The sequence below is a fragment of the Poecilia reticulata genome, chromosome 20, assembly GCF_904066995.2.
Source record: "Poecilia reticulata chromosome 20, P_reticulata-male-v2, whole genome shotgun sequence".
In the NCBI taxonomy this organism is placed as follows: domain Eukaryota; kingdom Metazoa; phylum Chordata; class Actinopteri; order Cyprinodontiformes; family Poeciliidae; genus Poecilia; species Poecilia reticulata.
Genome location: NC_088849.1, coordinates 22,815,342 through 22,835,841, shown reverse-complemented (window position 1 = coordinate 22,835,841; position 20,500 = coordinate 22,815,342). Strand labels below are relative to the sequence as shown.

The 20,500-nt window shown below is 38.9% G+C and overlaps 1 protein-coding gene and 1 long non-coding RNA gene across 3 annotated transcripts in view; one reads left to right on the top strand and one right to left on the bottom strand.

Moving 5' to 3' along the window:
• LOC103456701 (uncharacterized) overlaps positions 1–20,500 on the bottom strand; it is a 172,848-nt gene that overhangs the window by 133,631 nt on the left and 18,717 nt on the right. Inside the window, exon 2 of the long non-coding RNA XR_532300.3 lies at positions 18,352–18,526. This is a non-coding gene — a long non-coding RNA (uncharacterized LOC103456701). The remainder of the gene's footprint in view (positions 1–18,351; positions 18,527–20,500) is intronic.
• LOC103456703 (cadherin-20) overlaps positions 1–20,500 on the top strand; it is a 97,558-nt gene that overhangs the window by 66,285 nt on the left and 10,773 nt on the right. For both annotated transcript variants that reach the window (XM_008396410.3, XM_008396411.3), the window contains exons 2-7: positions 17–319; positions 4,924–5,218; positions 5,307–5,426; positions 13,112–13,279; positions 15,955–16,142; positions 18,292–18,545. In XM_008396410.3, the coding sequence (XP_008394632.2) occupies positions 98–319; positions 4,924–5,218; positions 5,307–5,426; positions 13,112–13,279; positions 15,955–16,142; positions 18,292–18,545 (1,247 nt within the window). In that variant the 5' untranslated portion in view covers positions 17–97. The remainder of the gene's footprint in view (positions 1–16; positions 320–4,923; positions 5,219–5,306; positions 5,427–13,111; positions 13,280–15,954; positions 16,143–18,291; positions 18,546–20,500) is intronic.

The following is a 20,500-nucleotide window of genomic DNA, read 5'->3' as shown; positions in this document are numbered from 1 at the left end:
TCTTTTCTTTCCTCAGAAAGTCTGCTGCAGGAATCAGAAAATAAGAGGAAATAACACGTGAACAGCACAAGCCTGTTCAGCATCGCTGCGTTTCACAATGGGGGTCCAAGTGCATCTTCCAGCCACTGCGGACTGCTTTTTGCTCCCAGTGACCCTTTGCATTTTGACCCTTCTGCCTCAAGGCCTCCTGGGTAAATCAGGAGACGAGGAAAATACCAGAAGCTCTGCGCTGCTGCAGAGGGTGAAAAGAGGATGGGTGTGGAATCAATTTTTCGTCTTGGAGGAGTACACCGGACTGGAGCCGCTTTACATTGGAAAGGTCGGTGCCGACTGAAAGCATGGCCACACACACACACACACACACACACACACACACCCACACACACACACACACACACACACACACACACGCACACGCACAGTATATATATATTTATATACATATATGACAACATGAAGGTACAACCTGAGGAAATGCGAGGTGAACAACTTTTCAGCGTGACCTTTTCAGTCAGTGTTGCTGGTGTGAAGAGAAGCTCAGTGTAGGAGTTGCTAAGTTTCCAAACTTTCAACCAGAGCAGAGTAACAGATCTTCCAGAGAGCTCAGCAGCCTGCAGGAGGAGGGATGATCAGACGAGAGGCAAAGGGCGGCTTCAAAGGTATAAAAAAAATCCAGATTTAATCCTGAGGTCTTCAGGCCCTCAGCAGTGCTGTCGTTGGAGCTTTGACATACCCCCGACCAAAGAAACAGGCAAATAACACGCTCAGAATAGAAACGGTGAGAGGATTATTGTCTGATCTGGTTTCATTTGACCTGAGATGGGATAAACAGGTAAAATGGGAAGTTTTAGCAGACCGAGTGAAACTTTAGGAAAGACTTGCTGGCTGCAATGTAGAGGCTTTCATTGTTCATCCCACTTGGAACTACATTTCTCCGTTCTAACCAGATTACACTCTTACAATGCGTCGTTATAATTATGCGGCGCTGCTTTCTAACTAAACAGCCTTCTGTCCTCCTAACCATGTATCATTTCGTCATCACATAAGATAAACTGACCTAAACAAATTTATTAATCTGTGTGTTTTTCTCCTTTCCTACATACTTTCTATACTCACTTCTGCTGTTTTTACATTGAATTACTTAACATTTTTAATATTGTTCTAATTAACTAAGATGGACACATTCTTAAAATAATCTTTGTATTTTAAACTGTACAGCCTTAAAATACTTTCACTTGGAAATAACTTCAACGCCGACACAGCTTTTATATGGGAATGATAGAAACCTGCCAAATTTCTATTCTTGATTAATTTCATTTGAAAATATTTTAGAAAATTATAAAAATTTTTAAAGCCAATGGACAGAAACTCCAATGGTGTTTTCATGGATTGATTTAGGTGCTAAATGCTTTTTAATTTACTTATTTAACATTTTATTGTTGCATTTGCAATGCTGGTAAATTTTTTATCTTGATCTGAGCTTTTTAATTTCGCTTACAGTGATTTACCGAGTAACATTTCATGGATGACAACAGTGGTTCAAACAGGTCAGTCACCAACAGAGGGAATAGAAAACATGAAAGATATATGGTATAGCCTCATCTTTTAGCATATTTCACCTCGATTCAAAGCTCCTCTGAGCTACTGTTCAAAGCCTTTAGGTTGGGAGATGAAGCAGGTAACTAATACCCAAAGTTTTCAAAGCCCTTGGAGGTATGAAGGGATTAGTGCAGGAGGTGAAGGAAAAGTTTTGGCCTAAGATGCATCAACATAAAGAAGAAATCTAAAAGCAACAACACTGTTATGATTAAAAAAATTTTGCCTGAGCCTGATGGGTTTGCAGGTTGAAGTGCAGGTGAGCATGAGGTCCAGAAACAGAAAGGGACGGCGCATTGTCTGCTGCACAGGAATGATAGGTGTTGCAAAGAGAGCTGGTGAAGCATCAGCGGCCTGACAACAAGGAGCTGTTTTACACCCGTCTGGGTCTCTTCTTTCAGAGGCCACAGATGATGAAAGGCCAGAGCCAGCGTCTTGAAAGCAGTGTGTTTTCAGATAGAGTGCTGAGCCTGTGTGCTCGCCTGTTGATTATACACAGCGCAGATACCAATGGAGGCATTGAATTTCACTCTGCCAACGTGATGGCAGTAAGTACTCGTCATCATACAGAGAGGCCCTCTTAGTACAAAGTAAAGGCTGATTGCACATCAACAGGCTGGCATTTGCACTTAGAGGCCACAAAAGGCTGCTGATTGCACCGCTGGGTCCATAGCAACAAACAGGGAGCGAGTTTGATTACATGTCTGCTGCCTGTTAACAGATTAAAGTTATGCATGTGACCACACACCACCCCTCTGGTCCGCAGTTAACTCATCTTCACATCCAAACTGGGCATGTACAGGACCTCAGTGTTGTCAACGTAACGCCAAATCTTAAATGTGCGCGTAATAATATGAAAGGAAAAGGGATGCAGCGAGTCGATACGAATTCTCAAAACTACGACAACTAGATAACAAGGTCAGGAAAAGGTTTTAATAAAAAAAACTGAGGGATATGGAAGTGGGTCAGTTATGCTAGCTTGACTTTAGCAACCTTACCAGGTAGATGTCCAGAGCAGTTCAGTTCGACCCACACTGCAACTCCAACAGCTCATCAGTAGTGCAGGTGTTTACATTTCTAATCTGCTAATGTGCTACCACATTGCTAATGTGCTGCTAATTAGCTACCACAGGCATAGCTAATCGAACACAGCGATTAATAATGTTTTCATGCAAGCCTGAAAACATGAAACTGTAACAGACTGAATGTTCTGTTCTGTGTGGGAATGTTTGCATGTTTTTTGGTGTTGCATCCTGATACATTAGCGGCGTTGTGGTCAGTCAGTTGCTATGGCAACAAGTGTGAGCATAGCATAACCGACACAGAAAGCAAGAAAAAAATTAGAATACATATGTTTTGGAGTTGTTCAATGGTTTTTCTGCGTTATTTTTCCTTTGCTGTGGCGAACTGCACTAAATGAATAATTCCTACATGTCTGGGTTTCATTTTCATCAAGGAGTTGAGGTTATGTTCACATGGAACACTTTACAGAAAAATATATTGGAGATACTTCAGAAGAATGAATTTCAAATAGCTTTACGAACGTATTTGCAACAAAAACAATTATACCAAATGATTCTTCTTAATTCTATATGGCATGCTAAATGCCTAAAGCATGGCATTATATCACCACCAGTCTAAACCAATGATAACAGGATGGATCAATGCTTTCCTGTTGTTTACGCCAAGTTCTGACTCAGCCGCTGAACTGTTGAGGCTAAACTTGAGACTTATTAGACCAGGCATCAATTGTTCTCCAATGTTGGGGAGGCTGCGTGAATTGTAGCCTCAGATTTCTGTTATTGGCTGACAGGTGTGATACCCAGTTTGGTTTTCTGCTCCGAGGCTCAGCCTGTTGTGTGTCCAGATGTGTTACTCAGCGCACCTTGCTAGTAAACAAGTGAATGTTTGAGCTCCTTTTTCTACTTTGTCATCTTGCACCAGTCTGCTCATTTTTCCTCTAACATCAACGAGACCTTTTCAAACCACATAACTGACGCCCACTGGTTATTTTCTCTTTCTAGGACTACTTTTTGTAAAACAGAGATTTTTTTTGTGCTAGAAAATATCAGTGGATCAGCAGTTTCTGAAAGACTCAGACCAGCATTTCAAAGTCACTGAAATCCACGTCCTTCCCTGTTCTGATGCTCACTTTGAACTTCACCAAGTTATCGTCACCACAGCTAGAATCCTGAATGAGTCTACCATCATGTGATTAGAAAATTCAATACTTTTGTTAACCAGCAGTGTAGCTGGCTGGTGGGTGTAGCTTGTGTGAGGTATTGGGATTAGGTGCATGTGTCAAAGAATGAGAGCTAATCATTTCTGAATCTGAATGCATGAAAGTGAAAATGGCTGACAGTGGTGCCTGCTTCCCATCTCTTAAAATTGTTAATGAAATGTCAGTTCTGGTATTAGATGAGTAACTAATTAAATTATACAACTAGAACTCCAGAAGGAAGCAGTTAAATGTCTTCAGTCTGTATTTTTATACAGACTGAAGAGTCTGTATAAAAAGTATTTTTATCCCTTAAAAGAACAGTTGAAGGTCATCTACATATGTTGTAAACTGTAAATTCAGTCATAAGCAAATGAAATTTAGGCTCATACTGTAAGTGTTGATGCATAAATTAGCATAATCAACCAACTTCTTGATTTCTGTTCACACCTGTCATTAATCTGAGTTTATCGCCACCTACTGGTTATTTATAGTTTCTGCTGACTTGTCTGATGAGAGACCTTTATTAAACATGAAAACCTTCCATAGCATTGTGGTATCTTTACAAACGTTCTAAGTTAGCGTTTCTTTACTTGGATGTTAGATTTCATGCAACCTTCCCAGAAACTAACTTCATGTAGTTTGAATCTGAATTTATCTTCATGCAATCCAATCTGGTCCAGCACCAGCTTTAATTTGAAAGCTTTTATCAGCCAATACTGATAATGTGCTGATAATATTGTTAAGCCCACATTTCCACAAATAACTGCTGATTATTTTCTGTTTAAATCAGCTCATGTTTATCTCTGCAGGCATTTTCTTTCCTCCAATCGGTCTGCTCTTCGGGGATTGAGGCACATGTTAACTTGGACAGAGATCATAAGGCTGATTTGGCCTGGAAAGTTATTTGGTTGTCTTATCTTCATGTTTAGCAGAGCAAGGCAGCTTTATTGTTGTAAAACTGGGAGATGTGACCCATTTGAATGCCCTCAAAAAACACATCGCCACTCAAAACACTGAGCTTGTGGCTGAATTTAGAAGCATTCACTGTTGGGATCAGATTGGTCATAAGAAGAGTTTCATTGTCTTAAAGTGTTGTTTTCCCGCAGCTCCACTCGGACATGGACAAAGGTGACGGCTCCATCAAGTACATCCTGACAGGTGATGGGGCGGGAACCACCTTCACCATCGACGACAGCACCGGGGACATCCACGCCATCCAGAGGCTGGACAGGGAAGTGAAGTCGCAGTACGTTCTCCGGGCCCAGGCCCGAAACCGCCTCACAGACCGACCTCTGGAGCCTGAATCCGAGTTCATCGTCAAGATCCAGGACATCAACGACAACGAGCCGAAGTTCCTGGATGGTCCCTACCAGGCCACCGTTCCAGAAATGTCCAGAATAGGTCAGCAGAAGGGAAAAAATCACGTCCGCTTGAGTTTTATCACCAGCAAATATCCTCATCAAACTGTCTCTTCTTCCAATTTGCTCAGGAACGTCTGTGATCCAGCTCACTGCCACAGACGCCGACGACCCCACGTATGGAAACAGCGCTCGTGTCGTCTACAGTATCCTGGAGGGGCAGCCATACTTCTCTGTGGACGCAAAAACCGGTACGACCGCAGACACGCTGCAAACCTTCCTGATTGACTTTCAGCATCACGGAAGTTGTTTATGGGGAGAGTTGTTTTTGAAGATGCTGGTTTACATACATTATGAAGTTAGGAATGCAGCTGTTCTACAAAGTTAAATAATAACAATGGAGGATTTAAGTTTCTATGTATTAAAAGTGGAATTTGTGTACAGAAAAAATAATTTCTCAATTTATAACTTGAAATAATGGAAGAAATGCATAGAATACACAATTTTATCTTAAGTATCTATTTAAAAAGCCAAACAGAAACTTTTTGAACAACCAGACATGTTCCACCTCCCAGATTAAAATTAGGCATTCAATCTGTATCTCTACACCTTGAAATGATTTGACAGTGATGAATTAAATCAGGGGTCCTCAAACTACGGCCCGCGGGCCGTATCCGGCCCATCTCCACATTTGGTCCGGCCCCCGGAACAATACCAGAGAGCATTCAGATTTTTTTTCATTTACCGTATTTTCCGGACTATAAGCCGTTTATATGTGGATTTTTATTCAACCACCCGGGGGCTCTTTAGCAGGAAGTGAATCATTGGAAATCTTGGTTACTTTCGCGCCAACATTGAGCCCACAAGCAGCAAAATGAGTGAGAAATAGATCAGATGTCTTTGGAAAGTTTCTTTGCAAAGGGTAAAAGGCCCAGAGAAGAGACAGGAGAATGGATTTATCCCGGACCAGTAGGTGACTCCCACATTATAAGCCAGCTCTGCGTAACATGCAGCGGCCGGCTGCTAATGAGGCAATGAAGCTTCAAACTGCTTTGCCACGTAGAGACCAAGCAAGCAACACAACCCGGGTGTTATTGTCTCTCATCACTTCTAGATGGGAAAGAAACAAGCTCCTCCCGTTAGTCATTATCGTGAGTTAAAAATTTCACGGAGTAAAATGTTCGTTTTTGTGGCGCTTCTGTTATTTTGAAGCGATATATAAACGTTACCATAGCGACCAGAGTAAGAGCGTTTGGGCAGTGGTCGAGAGGAGATGAGTAGAGCTTGTGAGTCTTAAGTCTGGTTTAGACGGAAAGATTTAAGAATGTCGGCCGATTCTCCAAACCTCTGTGACCACAGAGCTGATAAAGTACAACAAGTTCGATCGGTTCGTGTGTCCAAGGCAGGAGCAACACGAACCGATTCCAGTCACGAACATCCCAATTCCAGAGGACAATCCAGTAAAACCCCCAACATAGCGGGAATTTAGAATAACCAAACATGGATGACGATGTAGAAGCAATAGTGATGTTTGTGGAGTCATTTTAAGAGATAAAAGACGTAACAAAAAGAAAAGGCGGTGGGTAAAAGACGACGGGAGCAGCCGCTCTATTTGCTGCACTATGATTTGGAGGTGAATATGTTTTTTCATAGTTAACATTTTTAACTGATAATAATGACCTTTAGATTTAATAATAAATATTTCTACATATCTCCGATATCCACCGGACTCTCAGTTGCGCGATATGTCAGCTGTTTGGGATTCCCCTCTGTTCTGACGTCACCGCGCTTTCTGATTGGCTACCTGTCACATTCAACTGGTTGTATTCTCGTTCCCAGTCAGGGAAAAACCCCACAGGCTGCGATAAAAGGGCAAAGACAAACCAAATAGGGCATATTCAGTATTTAATGGGAACACCAACATGCAGAAACCTTATTGGACTGTTCATCCCCCTTCCCCCTCCCCCCGGTCCGCGGTAATAAACAGGTTGTGACCACTGATTTAGCACATGCTAGTAGCAACACGAAGGATCAGCACTTTTACTGCTACAGTTACCGTTCAGAAACTACCGTAATCAGTTCTGTTAAATCTTATCTTGGCAACTTTTTCTTTTTCAACCTTAATAAATGTGATATTCAATTGACCTGTTATGACTCAAAGTTTGGCTGTCCGCCCCGCTCTGCTGCATCGCTGTGGAAAACCGGCAGAGATATCTGCGGCTTATACGTTTACTGGTTTTAAAAAACAAAAAACTTTGGGGTTGTGCCTTATAGTCCAGTGCGGCTCAGTTGGGAAAATACGGACTATAATCCTTCCTGGATTTTTTCTGTGAAGAACCCAGAGAGGATTATTTGGTTATTATTTATTTCATTAATAGTGTTGTTATTTATTTCCTGACTTGTTCTGTGAAGAACCCAGAGAATGTTAATTGATTGTGCTTTTTGGAAAACAATACATTTTTACATTTAGGCACTCCTGCAATCGTCACACTTTTTCTGTTACAAACTGACTCCAGCCCCCAGCAGAGAAGGGAAAAGTTATGTGGCCCTCACAGGAAAGTTTGGGAACCACTGATTTAAATCAAACTGTCCAATCAGACGGCAGATAATCAAGTCATTTCCTGCTCAACAGGTGCTTCATTTAAACAAACCTTACTTATTTCACCTCAACCTTCAATCCAAATTCAATTTAAACCAAGAAGTGAGCAATTATTCAGCTTCATCTTTTCCTTTATTCTGCCTGCCTCATTTTAATCTGCACCACTGAAGAGAAGCTTAACCACTGATGCATATAAAACTACGTTCACACAGCATCCTTTGCTGAAACCAGATTTTTTTTTTTTTTTGCATGGTCGTTCATACTACTAATTAAATGTGGCCGCGCTCTATGACTCCAGACTGACTAGCAGAAGAGCAACGTATATTTTTTCCAGGACTGCATGTGTCCTTTCTGTCTTATAACCCAAAGCTGAGCTGCATGGAGAACAAAGATTGTTGTCACTTTGCGGAAATTCCTGCAGGTCATTCAATGTCTGTTCGCCTGTTGGTGGAACAGTTTCCATCTCATCTTTTCATCCGTATTGCAGAACTTTCCAGTTTTTGTGATGTCCTTCTTGTCACATGTTTCCTTTTATTGGTGACCGTTTAAACTTTGTACATTTACATTAAGGTGGAAATGTTGTGTACCCTTCTCCTGACTGATACTCCTGAATCTGTTTTTAGGGGGATTTAACAAAACGTGTGTCACTGTACAGGGGAAATCATATAACAGTAACTTTTGCATTGAAATGTTTACAGATAGGTCAACTTTTTGGAGCCAGTGGTAAAGTAAAAACCTTCCTGATGCCGTTTTTCCCTCCTCTCTGCCACCGTTCTGAGATGTAGCTGCAGTGATTTCAGAGCTCGCTTTATGCCCCCTGTGTAAACCGACCAGCTCAAAATGTGGGGAGCTCAGCATGGTTCCTGTTGTTGCTATGAAACTACCCAACGTGTTTCTTTTGTTGCTACATCTAAAAACTCACTGATGGCAGCAGACAAAGACGACGTGTTAAGCTTAAAAGTGTGACTGTTCTGTTGATAATGAGGACAGAAGGCAGGCTGTAGTGTGGAAAGAGGCTTCCTGGAAAAAAAACAAAACTTTCAGCTTATAATTGAAATCTAGCCCTTTAGACTTATTTTTTTAACCAAGCTGTGTTGGTTTGATTTCAGTTATTTGGCTCTTACTTTGTAGTCTTAGTTACTGCAGGGTCAATCCTTCAGCCTCTGATCATTTTTATAAAACTGTAGTTTTATCTGGAGTGAATCTTTCCAAATGCAAAACTAATTAGAGTTTACAGAAAAATGTGGGTTTTATTTTCAGGTATCCACATGTAGAGGTCACTTCAGAAGAAAACAAAAACAACATCTCTGTTTTTCAGTGACTCACCAAAGGCTACGAAAATAACTAGAAAACAGGAGGAAATTACATTATGCATAAAAATCAAACTCTAGACCTGCAGAGGAGAAGATTGGAGGAAATCTGACCAAAACAAACAAACGCTTGGAAAAATATCACAAAAGAAAAATCGTAATAAAGTCTTTGGGCAGCAGCCTTGGATTAGTAATTAAAAACCCTTTAGATGGGAAAGCTTAGAGAAGCCGAAGCATCTCAAGTGGAAACAACAGTGAACTCAAGGCTGTACTGGTTTGCTGTGGTGAAAAGAGAAGCAGCCATTCACCACTGAATCTACATTCCAGTTTACCACCTTGGTGATACTGGGTTGGATCCGCTTTTCCCAACAGACCTGCCCTGTTCTCAGGAACAGACAAAGTCAGCAACAAAACTCCGGCAGACTGCCTTTAACCGAGGCTCAGCTTATAAGACAATGTCTGCAAAATGAAGCTGGAATCAAGGCTAAGCAAACAAGGAATGTTTTTGTCATGTGATTTATGAGCAAGCTTTCAAAATGTTGCCAAAAAGAGAAAAAAAACAATTCTATTTACTGGTTTGAAGCAGGTTGCAAACAGGAAAACTGGCTCAGAAAAATGTAGCGTTCTCCCTCCCGTCCAGGCAGGAGCTTTGTGCTTTGAAATGATCCGAGTTTCATACTCTGGTAAGGGAAAGTTATCTGCTTTAGAACGTATTCAGTAAATGTGTTTCCATCTTTTAGCACATTAACTCTTCCAGAAAAGCCAAAACTTACCTCAAGCAAAACTAAAAACATATTTTGCTAAATTAAAGCTACAGTACGTAACTTTTATAAAAATATATTCCTTTTACAGATTAGTCAAAACCATCACTTTACTTTGACAGCAGAGTATAAGAGCAATAATCTATATAGAAAAACTCCTCTGTCTTCTTCCAGTGCTCCAAGTATTAAATATAAACCTGCACAACTTGGTCAGAAATAACCAATCAAAGTCGGGAGGAGGGTTTTAGCACTGTCAATCACCAGTGTGTATGTGCTACTCACCTCCTCCCCCTTTCTCTCAGCTTCTCCTGACAGCAGAGCCTGTTATTAAACCTCAGGCTAATGAGCTAGTTAGTGTTGTGTGTCCAGAGATGCTTTTTAGCACACCTTGCTTGTAAACGAATAGATATTTGAGCTCCTGTGTCGACTTTCTGTTCTCCTCTGACATCAACACAGCGTTTTTCATCCACACACTGGATATTTTCTCTCTTTAGGAGCACCAGTCCGTCTGGCTACAACAACCATGCCAAGTTCAAAGTCTCTTAAATCCCTTTTCTTCTCCATTCTGATGCTCGCTTTGAACTTCAGCAGCTCTTCAACACTTCTAGATGCAAAAAGGCATCGAGTTGCTGCCATTTCATTGGTAGAACTGCTCATGTATTTGACAATTATGTGACTGGATAAAGAATTTAAATGAATGCATACTGTTAAAATTAGGATAAGTGGATTAAAATAGATTTCTTTCTTTTGATTGTGACTCTAATAAAATCGATTAATCAAAAAAGAGAGCAAGATTTATTCTAATCCCTGAGAAAAATTAGTTTGAATCGATTAAATGTCAGAACCATCGAGCAAAGGATGCTAAAGCTCATGGGGATTTATTGTAACCTTTATCAATTTATTGTGATAAACTTCTAAGACATTTTATTCAGCATTGCCATGATAAATTCCTAATTATGCTTCAAAAAACAAAACCATTTGTGTTGTCAGGATTGTTATTTTTACCATTTTCTCCACTATTTGTGCAATGTGCATCAATAAATACCCATCAATAAATACCAATAAATTTGAAATTATGATTAAATGCAGTTCCTGTGTGCAGGTTAGTGATACAGATTGCACTTCTTTAAGTGTCCTGATGGTACCAAAAGCACCACAAAATGTGATAAAACCTAAAGCCCTTATCGCCCACCCATACTCCGGGATATAATCATGAGATAGTTTGAACGTCCTCCTTTTTGACTCGTCTGCGATTTGGGGTCAAAGTTCAGGTGTTATTTCAGCTTTTGACCTTGTTGTCATGGTTACGCAGCACAACAACTGCTTGAAATTTTTAAAAAAAGTAAGAGCGAACATCCTTCCAGCTGCACAGCATCCAGAACCAGAGGGAACAATTATCCAAACATGCAATTCACGTTGTTGCCAAATTGAAAACAATCATGAATTTGGCAAGCAAAGCCAATTCCTAAAATTGCTCAACTTCAGGAAACCCTCACACAGACATCTTGTTGAAAAACTAGCTCTTCTTTTAATGACCTTCATGATTTAATGCTGGCATACAAAAACCTTTTAGCTTTCCTGTTTTACTTCATCCGACAGCTCCCCTGTCAATAAAACCTCAGCATGGCTCTCGAGCAATGAATCAGCTTCCTGGGTTCCACTGTAAGTGCTGCCTTTAAGGCTTTTACTGATGTCAACACAATGTAAAACTCAAAACTGGAGTAGAAAACATCAGCTGACCCAGACTTCTTGTTTTCTGCGTAGCTGCTGGTTTTTATGAAGACTACACTCTGGTGAAATAAGAGTGTCGAGTCGCAGGGTGAAGGCCAGATACATGCGCTGAACTGTTTCTACTGTAGAACCTGAGAGACTTCACAAACACATCCCACTCAAACAGCACAGATCCAAAGCATCCACAGCTATTTCAAGGTTACAACCATCAACTTTTACATGTTTTATGTCATTTTTTATTATGAATATAATCTCAGTTGCTCTGCGAAGACCTCAGGGTTTTTTAAAGAACATTACAGAACAATTAGGAAACCACAGCACTGCAAAAAACTATATTTGTCTAGTTTCCAGTGCAAATTTCTTAGTACACTTGAAATAAAACTAAATTAACTTAAAAGTAACTTTTCAGCAATCAATAGAAGCTTGTTGTAAGTCAGTAATTTCTTAATATTGATCAACTACTTGTTCCACTGGCAGATAAATTCACTTTAACAAGAAATAGTTCACTTTATACACGAAATATTCTGCCAATGGACAGGGTTCTTTTTCATCAATATTAAGGAATTATTGGCTTAAAACAAGCTCCTATTTCTTACTGACATGTTATCTATAAATTAGTTGTTTTATTTAAAGTGTATCAAGATATTTGCACTAGAAACTAGACCAGAATACTTTATTAGATTTTGTGTTTTTGCAGTGAAAGGAAAGGTTGGGGAGGAAGTTACGGATTAATCAGAGTTAAGCAGAGAACCACAGTAACTCTGGAGTTAAACATGCAATAACCTGCTTTTAGAAGGAATCTAACACTGAAAACACCATCCACTGAAACACAGTGGTGACAGAATCATGCTGTGGGAATGTGATTCTTCATATAGGACAGGGATGGTGGTCAGCTGATGGATCTAAACTGTCAACCAGAGCTACAAAGTAGCATAGATCAAGTGATATCAATGTGTTAGAATGGCCTAGTCAAAGATAAGATGATTCAATTGAAAATTGGTGATTAGGCAAACTTTAATCTGTAGAGTTGCAGAGCTCGTACATAATTAAAATCAAGAATGGTCCTAAGAAATGTTAAATCAACACATCCTATGGTTATAGTAATTTTTATTGCCAAATACTTTGTTTTGATTTATTTCATAAAATAGCAATAAATAAGATTGCAGGGTTTGGTTGGCAAAATGTGGAAATGTTAAAGGAGATTAAATACTTTTTAAGGTTTTTCATGCATTAAATTTGTTCCGTTTTAGTCCAAGTTCTGCTTTTCTTCTTTGATTTTGTTTTCAGTCTTGTTATATGTTGTTTTTAACCCTTTTTGTACAAGCATTGCCTGGCCTTGCCTAGTGACAGGCTATGAAATTCATGACTATGCGTCACCAAACATCCATTTATGTGCCATTACTACATTCAGTCATTAACTGATGAAAAAAATGCAACCAGAAAATGTTTAAAAATCTATTTCATGGACACACTCTGGAGCAGCTCTCCTTCTCTGAGCTTTAATTGACCCCGTGACCTTTGGCTTCTGCTCCCAGGTGTGGTCCGGGTGTCCTTAACGGACATGGACCGAGAGACCAGGGAGAACTACACCATCCTGATCCAGGCTAAAGACATGGGCGGACAGCTGGGGGGGCTGGCGGGGACCACCACCGTCAACATCACGCTGAGCGACGTCAACGACAACCCGCCCGTGTTTGACCAGCGTAAGCAAAGCACCGAGCGTGTTTACGATGCATCTTCACCACCATGACACACACTTTGCTACCTCCTCGAGTTTTTAACAGCTCATTTACTGTAAACAAATGGCTGCATGCACAGCCTGCAGCTTTGAATATCTGATGCTGCTGCAACAAGCCTTTGTTTTTACAGAGAGATATGCCTCAATTGTCTTACAAAGTACAAAAGAAAGCTCATTTTTAAATAATTTTATTTTACAGATATTGTGTTTAAAGGGGCAGTATTTTGTAAAATTTAATTTTTCCAGCTTTCCATCATGTTATAACATTATCCCCTCATCAAAAACATTCCTTTAATTCTTTCATTCATGTTTAAGAAATCCTATAATCTCCATGGCAACCATTCAGCTGTGCAAAACAAATGGGTGGACCTAACTCCGCCTTCGAGACGCAGCTCCTCCCCCACTGAGCTCCTTCAGACTAGCCAGCAGCAATTAGCAAACACTTGGTGAAACTGCACATCTGCTGAGCTCATTATAGGAGCTACTTCTCAGTGAAACGCTGCTAAAAACGTCGTTAAAGGGTTCATAGAGGAGCCATGTTGGGATGACTTCCTGAAGCCGCAGTTTCAGAAAGGGCAGGAGTTTTTAAAGAGACAGAGGCCCAATTTCAAGCAATTACAATACAACGTCAAACTTTAAGTCTTATTTGATGCATATAGAAAGCATTTTTGTAACTAAAGTTAACAGTGATTGTGCTATAAAATGGAATTATATTCCAGGAAAATACACAACACTGCCACTTTAAGGGAACATAATAACCTCTATCTGGGATGTGCTTCACTCCTTTCTGTTCAGACCCATTAGGAAATATTCATGGGATCCAGAAGTACATAAAAACAATTTCAGCCCAGTTTTGTTCCTGGGATCACTCCTCAACTTATTCACATCATGATGGTCATATAGTGGGTTATGGCACTTTGAAAGTGTTTCATAAATAGTTATTATTAATAACTTCAAAGTGTTGAACCTTTTCAAGAAGATAAAAACAGTACAAGTAAAAAAAAAAAAACAAGATCTGCAAATTGTTGACCAGAGTAGACTGAGCTCTAAAGAGATGCAAGCTAAAAATGAGCGATAATATAAACATGTAATTTACATCGCACTTACTCCTGCAGACCGTCAAAATAAAAGTATTCACCCAAGAAATGAGGGGGGAAAAAAAGAACAAAAATAATGTTTTAACTTGATGATAAAAATGGTAAGAAGTTGCCAAAAAGTGCTTAAAATTGGAAGAAATTGGTGTTATCATGCCAAATACAGCAGAGTGTTAAACATAATCACTGCTTGCTTTTACTCCACTCTAAGAAAATCACAAATTCTTCCTGAAGTGCAAAAAGCGGCAGTTCTTACCGCGCTGAGAGTTCACAAACCCCTCAGTTTTGATTTATTTAGCCGCTTTTCATCCAGAGAGAAAAATGGAGTGGAAGCACAATAAAGTCAGATTTATTTTCCACCTATCTTAATCCAGATTAACAGACATCAAATGGCAACATGTCACCAGGAGAAATAATGAACTGTATCATCAGCATAGATGTGAACATTTATCTAAAGTTTTTTTCTAAAGAATAAAAAGAGAAGGATCTATGGCTGGATTCCCAATAGTCCTGTTTAATCCCCTTTAATCCAACTCCATTTTGTTGTCTAGAAAGTCCAGTTTGTTTGGGAAGGTGTGAATGCACAACTGGGCTAAAACAGCGAAGTGAATTCTTTGAATGCATATTTGAACGCCAAGAAGACCAGAGACCCCTCCAAAAACAGTGGAGTGATGCAGGGAATTCTGGGTAAATACAACCAAACCAAACCCACAAGTTTAGCGTTAGCAGGAGAAATGGCTTGTGGTTGTTTACCAAAGACCTAAGGGAAATCCTACAACCGCTAAAATGTCACGCTACTACGCTTTTGTTTCCATTCTGTGAAGGAAGTTGAGCTCAGTGTCTTCTTCAGAGGTTTTTGTGTCGTTTCCTTCATTAGTTCTTGGTGGAGCGCCCCCACAGGCAAGGAGAGGAACAGGTTTTTCAATTAGTTTGGTTTAATTGACAATGCAGTGTGAAAGAGAACAACACCAACTGAAAATGTAACAAACGTTGCAACTTTGGTTCACAATTGAACCAACCCTACCAGACTATGCTGAGGGAAAACATCCTGATTCACTGCTAAAGATTGTGTTTTTATTCTTCATCCAGTGATGCGTTTCGTTTCCAAAAAGCATCCAGGTGGTGAGTCTTTCAGTCCAGCTCCATGTTTAGCTCATGATAACTCCACATTAAAATCCAGGGCCGTCTCTCTCTCTCTCTTTGGTCATGTTCAGATGGCTGACTGATGGCTTCAGTCCCCAAGAGAAAGAAAACTCACCACCCACTTCCACCTTCATCATAACCAATTAGCTCTGACCAATTAGCGCTGCCACTCAGTGTAGGTTTGATCAGCTGCCCGATCACACCACACTGGGCAGCTGACACCTTTTCTTTGACGTTAAGCGGTAGATGAAGACCTCGCCGGCCCATAAGGCAGCGTATCAGGACTTTATGGAGCCATTTATGTTTCTCTGATTTGGAGTCAAGCTGCAGTTCCGATACAAGGAAGGTGCTTGGCTCCCTCTAGAGGACAAATGAGTGAACCGCGGCTGGTTTGCATTGTCAGGGTTGTATCAGATGAGCGTGCCGGAGTCGGCCCCTGTGGGCTCGGTGGTGGGTCGGATCTGGGCCAAGGACAGGGACATTGGGGTCAACGCAGAGATGAAATACAGCATCATCGACGGAGACGGAAGGGACACGTTCGACATCAGCACCGACGCCACCAACCTCTTTGGCATCATCACCGTAAAAAAGGTAAATATTTCAGTGCAGATATTGATTGATTTCCTTCAAATAAATGCTGATGTTTTTTATTTTGCTGATTTCTAAATCATATATAACCCTGATACATAGCCATTGGTGCCACAATTAACTGCACATTGTACAAATTATTATATATATTCAGTAAAATATCAATTCAAAAATAAGTGGTTGACTTTAGCTTCTCTGTTACAATTATTTTTGCCTGTAAACCTCTTGGTTTGCATTGTTTTTGTTAGTTGGTGTGTATTATGGATGTGCCGATCAGGTTTTTTCCTGCCGATACCGATCACCCATGAGGGCCGATCACCGATACCGATCACATAATTTTTTATTTATTTATCATAAACACTACCGGTTACATTATGTGGAAAAAGGAACCATGAATTCACCTTAATTTAGACAAAAACTTGTTTTTAATAACTTTTTCCAAGAAGAAAACAAAACATAACAGCATTGTGCAAATTGTACTGCTATCGGTAATACTATCTTTAACAGACTGATAACATATGGAGGCTCTGAAGAGGCTAAATAATGCAAAGAGCCAAAATAAAACCTCTCAACATTGCCAAAAAGTTCAAGTATAAAACTTAACATTCAAAAGCAAATATAGGATCCATTACAATAAACAATCCTGAGTTACTGAATGAAAACGTCCTGATAGCATGGCGGCTAGCTGATTACTGCTAGTTCTGAGTGGCTGTTTCTGACTGAGCGGAGTAATTATGCAGAGCAGGGAGGAGATCGATTGTTTTTTAGAGATTATCTGTCTCATGTTAGGACAGCGAAAGTTTTAAAAAGTATGTAAAATTTATTTTTTTAGGTTAGATGCTGCAGCTTTAAGCAGAGGTTCGGTGTGAGAGTCACTACCAGGTGGAGCAGAAGCGGCGCTCCGTCTGTGAAATATTACTACCTGTAGCGTAGCAGCGAGAGCAGCTGTGCCAAACTCAGTCAAGTATGCCATTGTTTTTATGTCGTATTAGCTTTGTCGTGTTGATGCATTTTGACGTGCTTCAATTTTACGCCGCAACACGCAAACTTCCCCATTCACTCAGTGCGTTATAGTTCCACATCGCTTAGGATTTGTTGCTGCGCGTTTGCGCAGTGTGAAGGAAAGAGACCAGCTGCACAGGCAGGCTGAGAAATGAGATGCAGGTGATCGGTATCGGCAACAAGAGCCAATGATCGCCGATCATGCACTTTTTCACATAAATCGGCCGATTATGATCGGTGACGGATCGATCGGCATACCTCTACACAGTAAAAAACACACACTAGAGGTATGCCGATCAGTCACCGATCATAATTATATATATATATATATACACACACACACGCGCACACACACACACACACAATATTTTCCCTTTATAAACTACATTTGAAAATTAAAGAAAAACGAGGTTTAATATTAATGAAAATAAAAAGTATGACAGTATTCATTATTTAATATATTATGTTAATTAGAATAAATATAAAAAGACATTATTGTTAATAAAATATAGCATTTAAAGATCTCCAATATATTTAATAATTTCAATAATACAAATTATTTATTATAACATGAAATGAAGCATTTAAACAAGTTTTTCTTTTTACAATTTAAACCAGTACAAATAAATATGTACGAAATGTCAAATTTTAAATAGTTCTTTTTCTACATTTATATGTATTTTCACTTTTTATTTAACTAAAAGCTTTTAAAAAATATGAAATTGCAGCTTTAAGTTGGATATGTGTATCAGTGATATATTAGGACCAATTAATAAAAATATTAAATGAAAAAAATATGTAATTTATATAATTATACTTGTATATAATACACTATAGTATAGTGTAGTATAGTGTATAGTATACTTGTATACTTGTACATTACCATTACTAAATAAAAATGTGAAAGAATTCACAAAACATTAAATACAGAAATATTATGAAATTCTTTTCCAAAAAGTTAATATACACAAAGTTTTACATTTAAATAATAAAAATAAACATACTTGCTCCCAATAAAAAGTTACTTTTTAAGTTATTAACTTAAACTAATGTCTGCCTTATTTAGTTAGTGGCATGAATGAAATGCAGCCATTTTTCTTTCCATGTAAATCAAACGTCATAATCCAGATTATCTGCTTGTCTGTTCAAGCCGTTAAACTTCGAGAACAAGCCAAGCTACACCCTGAAGGTGGAGGGAGCCAACACCCACCTGGACCCGACCTTCCGGCACCGCGGCCCCTTCAAGGACGTCACCATCGTTCACGTGAGCGTGGAGGACGTGGACGAGCCGCCGCTGTTCGGCTCGCCGGCGTACTACATCGAGCTTATGGAAGACGCCGAGATCGGGACGGTGGTGAAGACGGTGTCGGCGCGAGATCCCGACGCTGCCAACAACACAGTGAGGTGAGCAGAAGAAAAAACACACATTCACACTACAGTTTGTTATTTTCTCCTTTTACCAATTCACAGTTTTTATTTGTGATTATTTCAGGCAGTAGATTTTGTCAGGTTGATTAACGTCAGGTTAAAAAAAGTACAAAAGTTGTTTGGATTCAATTAATTTTTCTTCAGATGATGTTCACAACAAATCAACATATAAATAAGAAGAAAGTCGTTTTTCCTAAAGAAAATCTTTAATTCTCTTATTTTTGGCAAATACAAATAAAGAAAACACTCAAGGTGCATTCAAATGCAAACATTAGGGGACAAAAACAAGACATAAATAAAGCAGTTTCAAACTTATTGTAACTTATTTCTATTTAAAAACAGAAAAATATTGAAACTATCAAGTATTTGTTTAAGGTCAGAATTATATATCTTTATATTTCCAAGTCTTTGAATCAGTTTCAAAGTATCCAAGGGATTAAATTATATGTAATGTTACCTTTCCACCACCAGAGGGCAGCATTATAACACACATTAAAGCTGATCACAGCTGAAGCCTCAGAAAGAAAAAGATACTGATCAATATGTGCTTTTAGCTGATAAAAGAACCAGTTTGACCAGTTTGAACCCTAACCAGTACACAGCACTGACTTTTTGTTTTATAAAAACAGCTGTTGGTGTTCAGATTAAACCGTTCCTAAACTGATTAGGCAGAAATCTCTTAATTAGGAGGTCAGTGATATGAAGGAATATCAGCTCCCCTATAAAACTTCAATTAGCTTCAAGATTAACAAAATTAAATTATTTACCATACATTTTTTTCTTAAATTTGTCGTTTTGTGTCGCTTACCCATTAACTGCCTGTCGTTTTAATGTAAAGAGAGGAAGTGGTAGCAATTTTTAACTATTGTTCATATACTAACATTTTTTATTGAAATGCAATTCACGGGCTTGCATTTGTGTTATGTTGATTTAATATCTTTTAAAAAAAACTTTTATAATTTTCCAATGCTCTTAATGGAAAAAATAACATTTTTATAAAATTTTATTATTACAATTTATTAAAATCAGTGGTCCACTGATTAATACATGCCTCGTACATTTTTGCTCTAAACTTTAGAAAATAAAAATGAACAATAATCTCCATCACTGATTGACAGGATCATGACTTTTTTAAACAGTTTTTGCAGCATTACACCAGTTCTATCATTTTTGAAGGTTTGTGACTAAATTAAGAAGTTTTCTTCTTTAATCATGGCTTCCTCATGTCAGTTTGCTGAATAAAGGAAAAACTTTTGACATGCTAGAAGCTGTTAGATCAACAGATTTGAAACCTGGCCAACAAAACCTCAATCAAGCAGTTTGATCAAGGTAGTCATCCTGTTTTTGTCAGTTTCAGTTTCTTTATTATTTATTTTACATTTATTTTAAATTAAACAGAGTATAAAACTCTGCAAAGTTCCAATACTCAACAGTGTTGCTATGTGTTGGGACTGCACTGACTGAACAAATTAAAGTTGTTTTTACCTGTTTGACCAAACTTGTGAAGCTATTGGTGTATTTAAATGTGCTGTACTGCTGCAGTCAAATAAATTTGATTACAGACATACAGGTCCTTCTCAAAAAATTTGCATATTGTGATAAAGTTAATTATTTTCCATAATGTAATGATAAAAATTAAACTGTCATATTTTAGATTCATTGCACACCAACTGAAATATTTCAGGTCTTTTATTGTTTTAATACTGATGATTTTGGCATACAGCTCATGAAAACCCAAAATCCCTGCCTCAAAAAATGAGCATATCATGAAAAGGTTCTCTGAACGAGCAACTAACCTCATCATCTGAATCAACAAAGTAACTCTAAACACCTGCAAAAGATTCCTGAGGCTTTTAAAAAACCCCAGCCTGGTTCATTACTCAAAACCATAATCATGGGTCAGACTGCCGACCTGACTGCTGTCCAGAAGG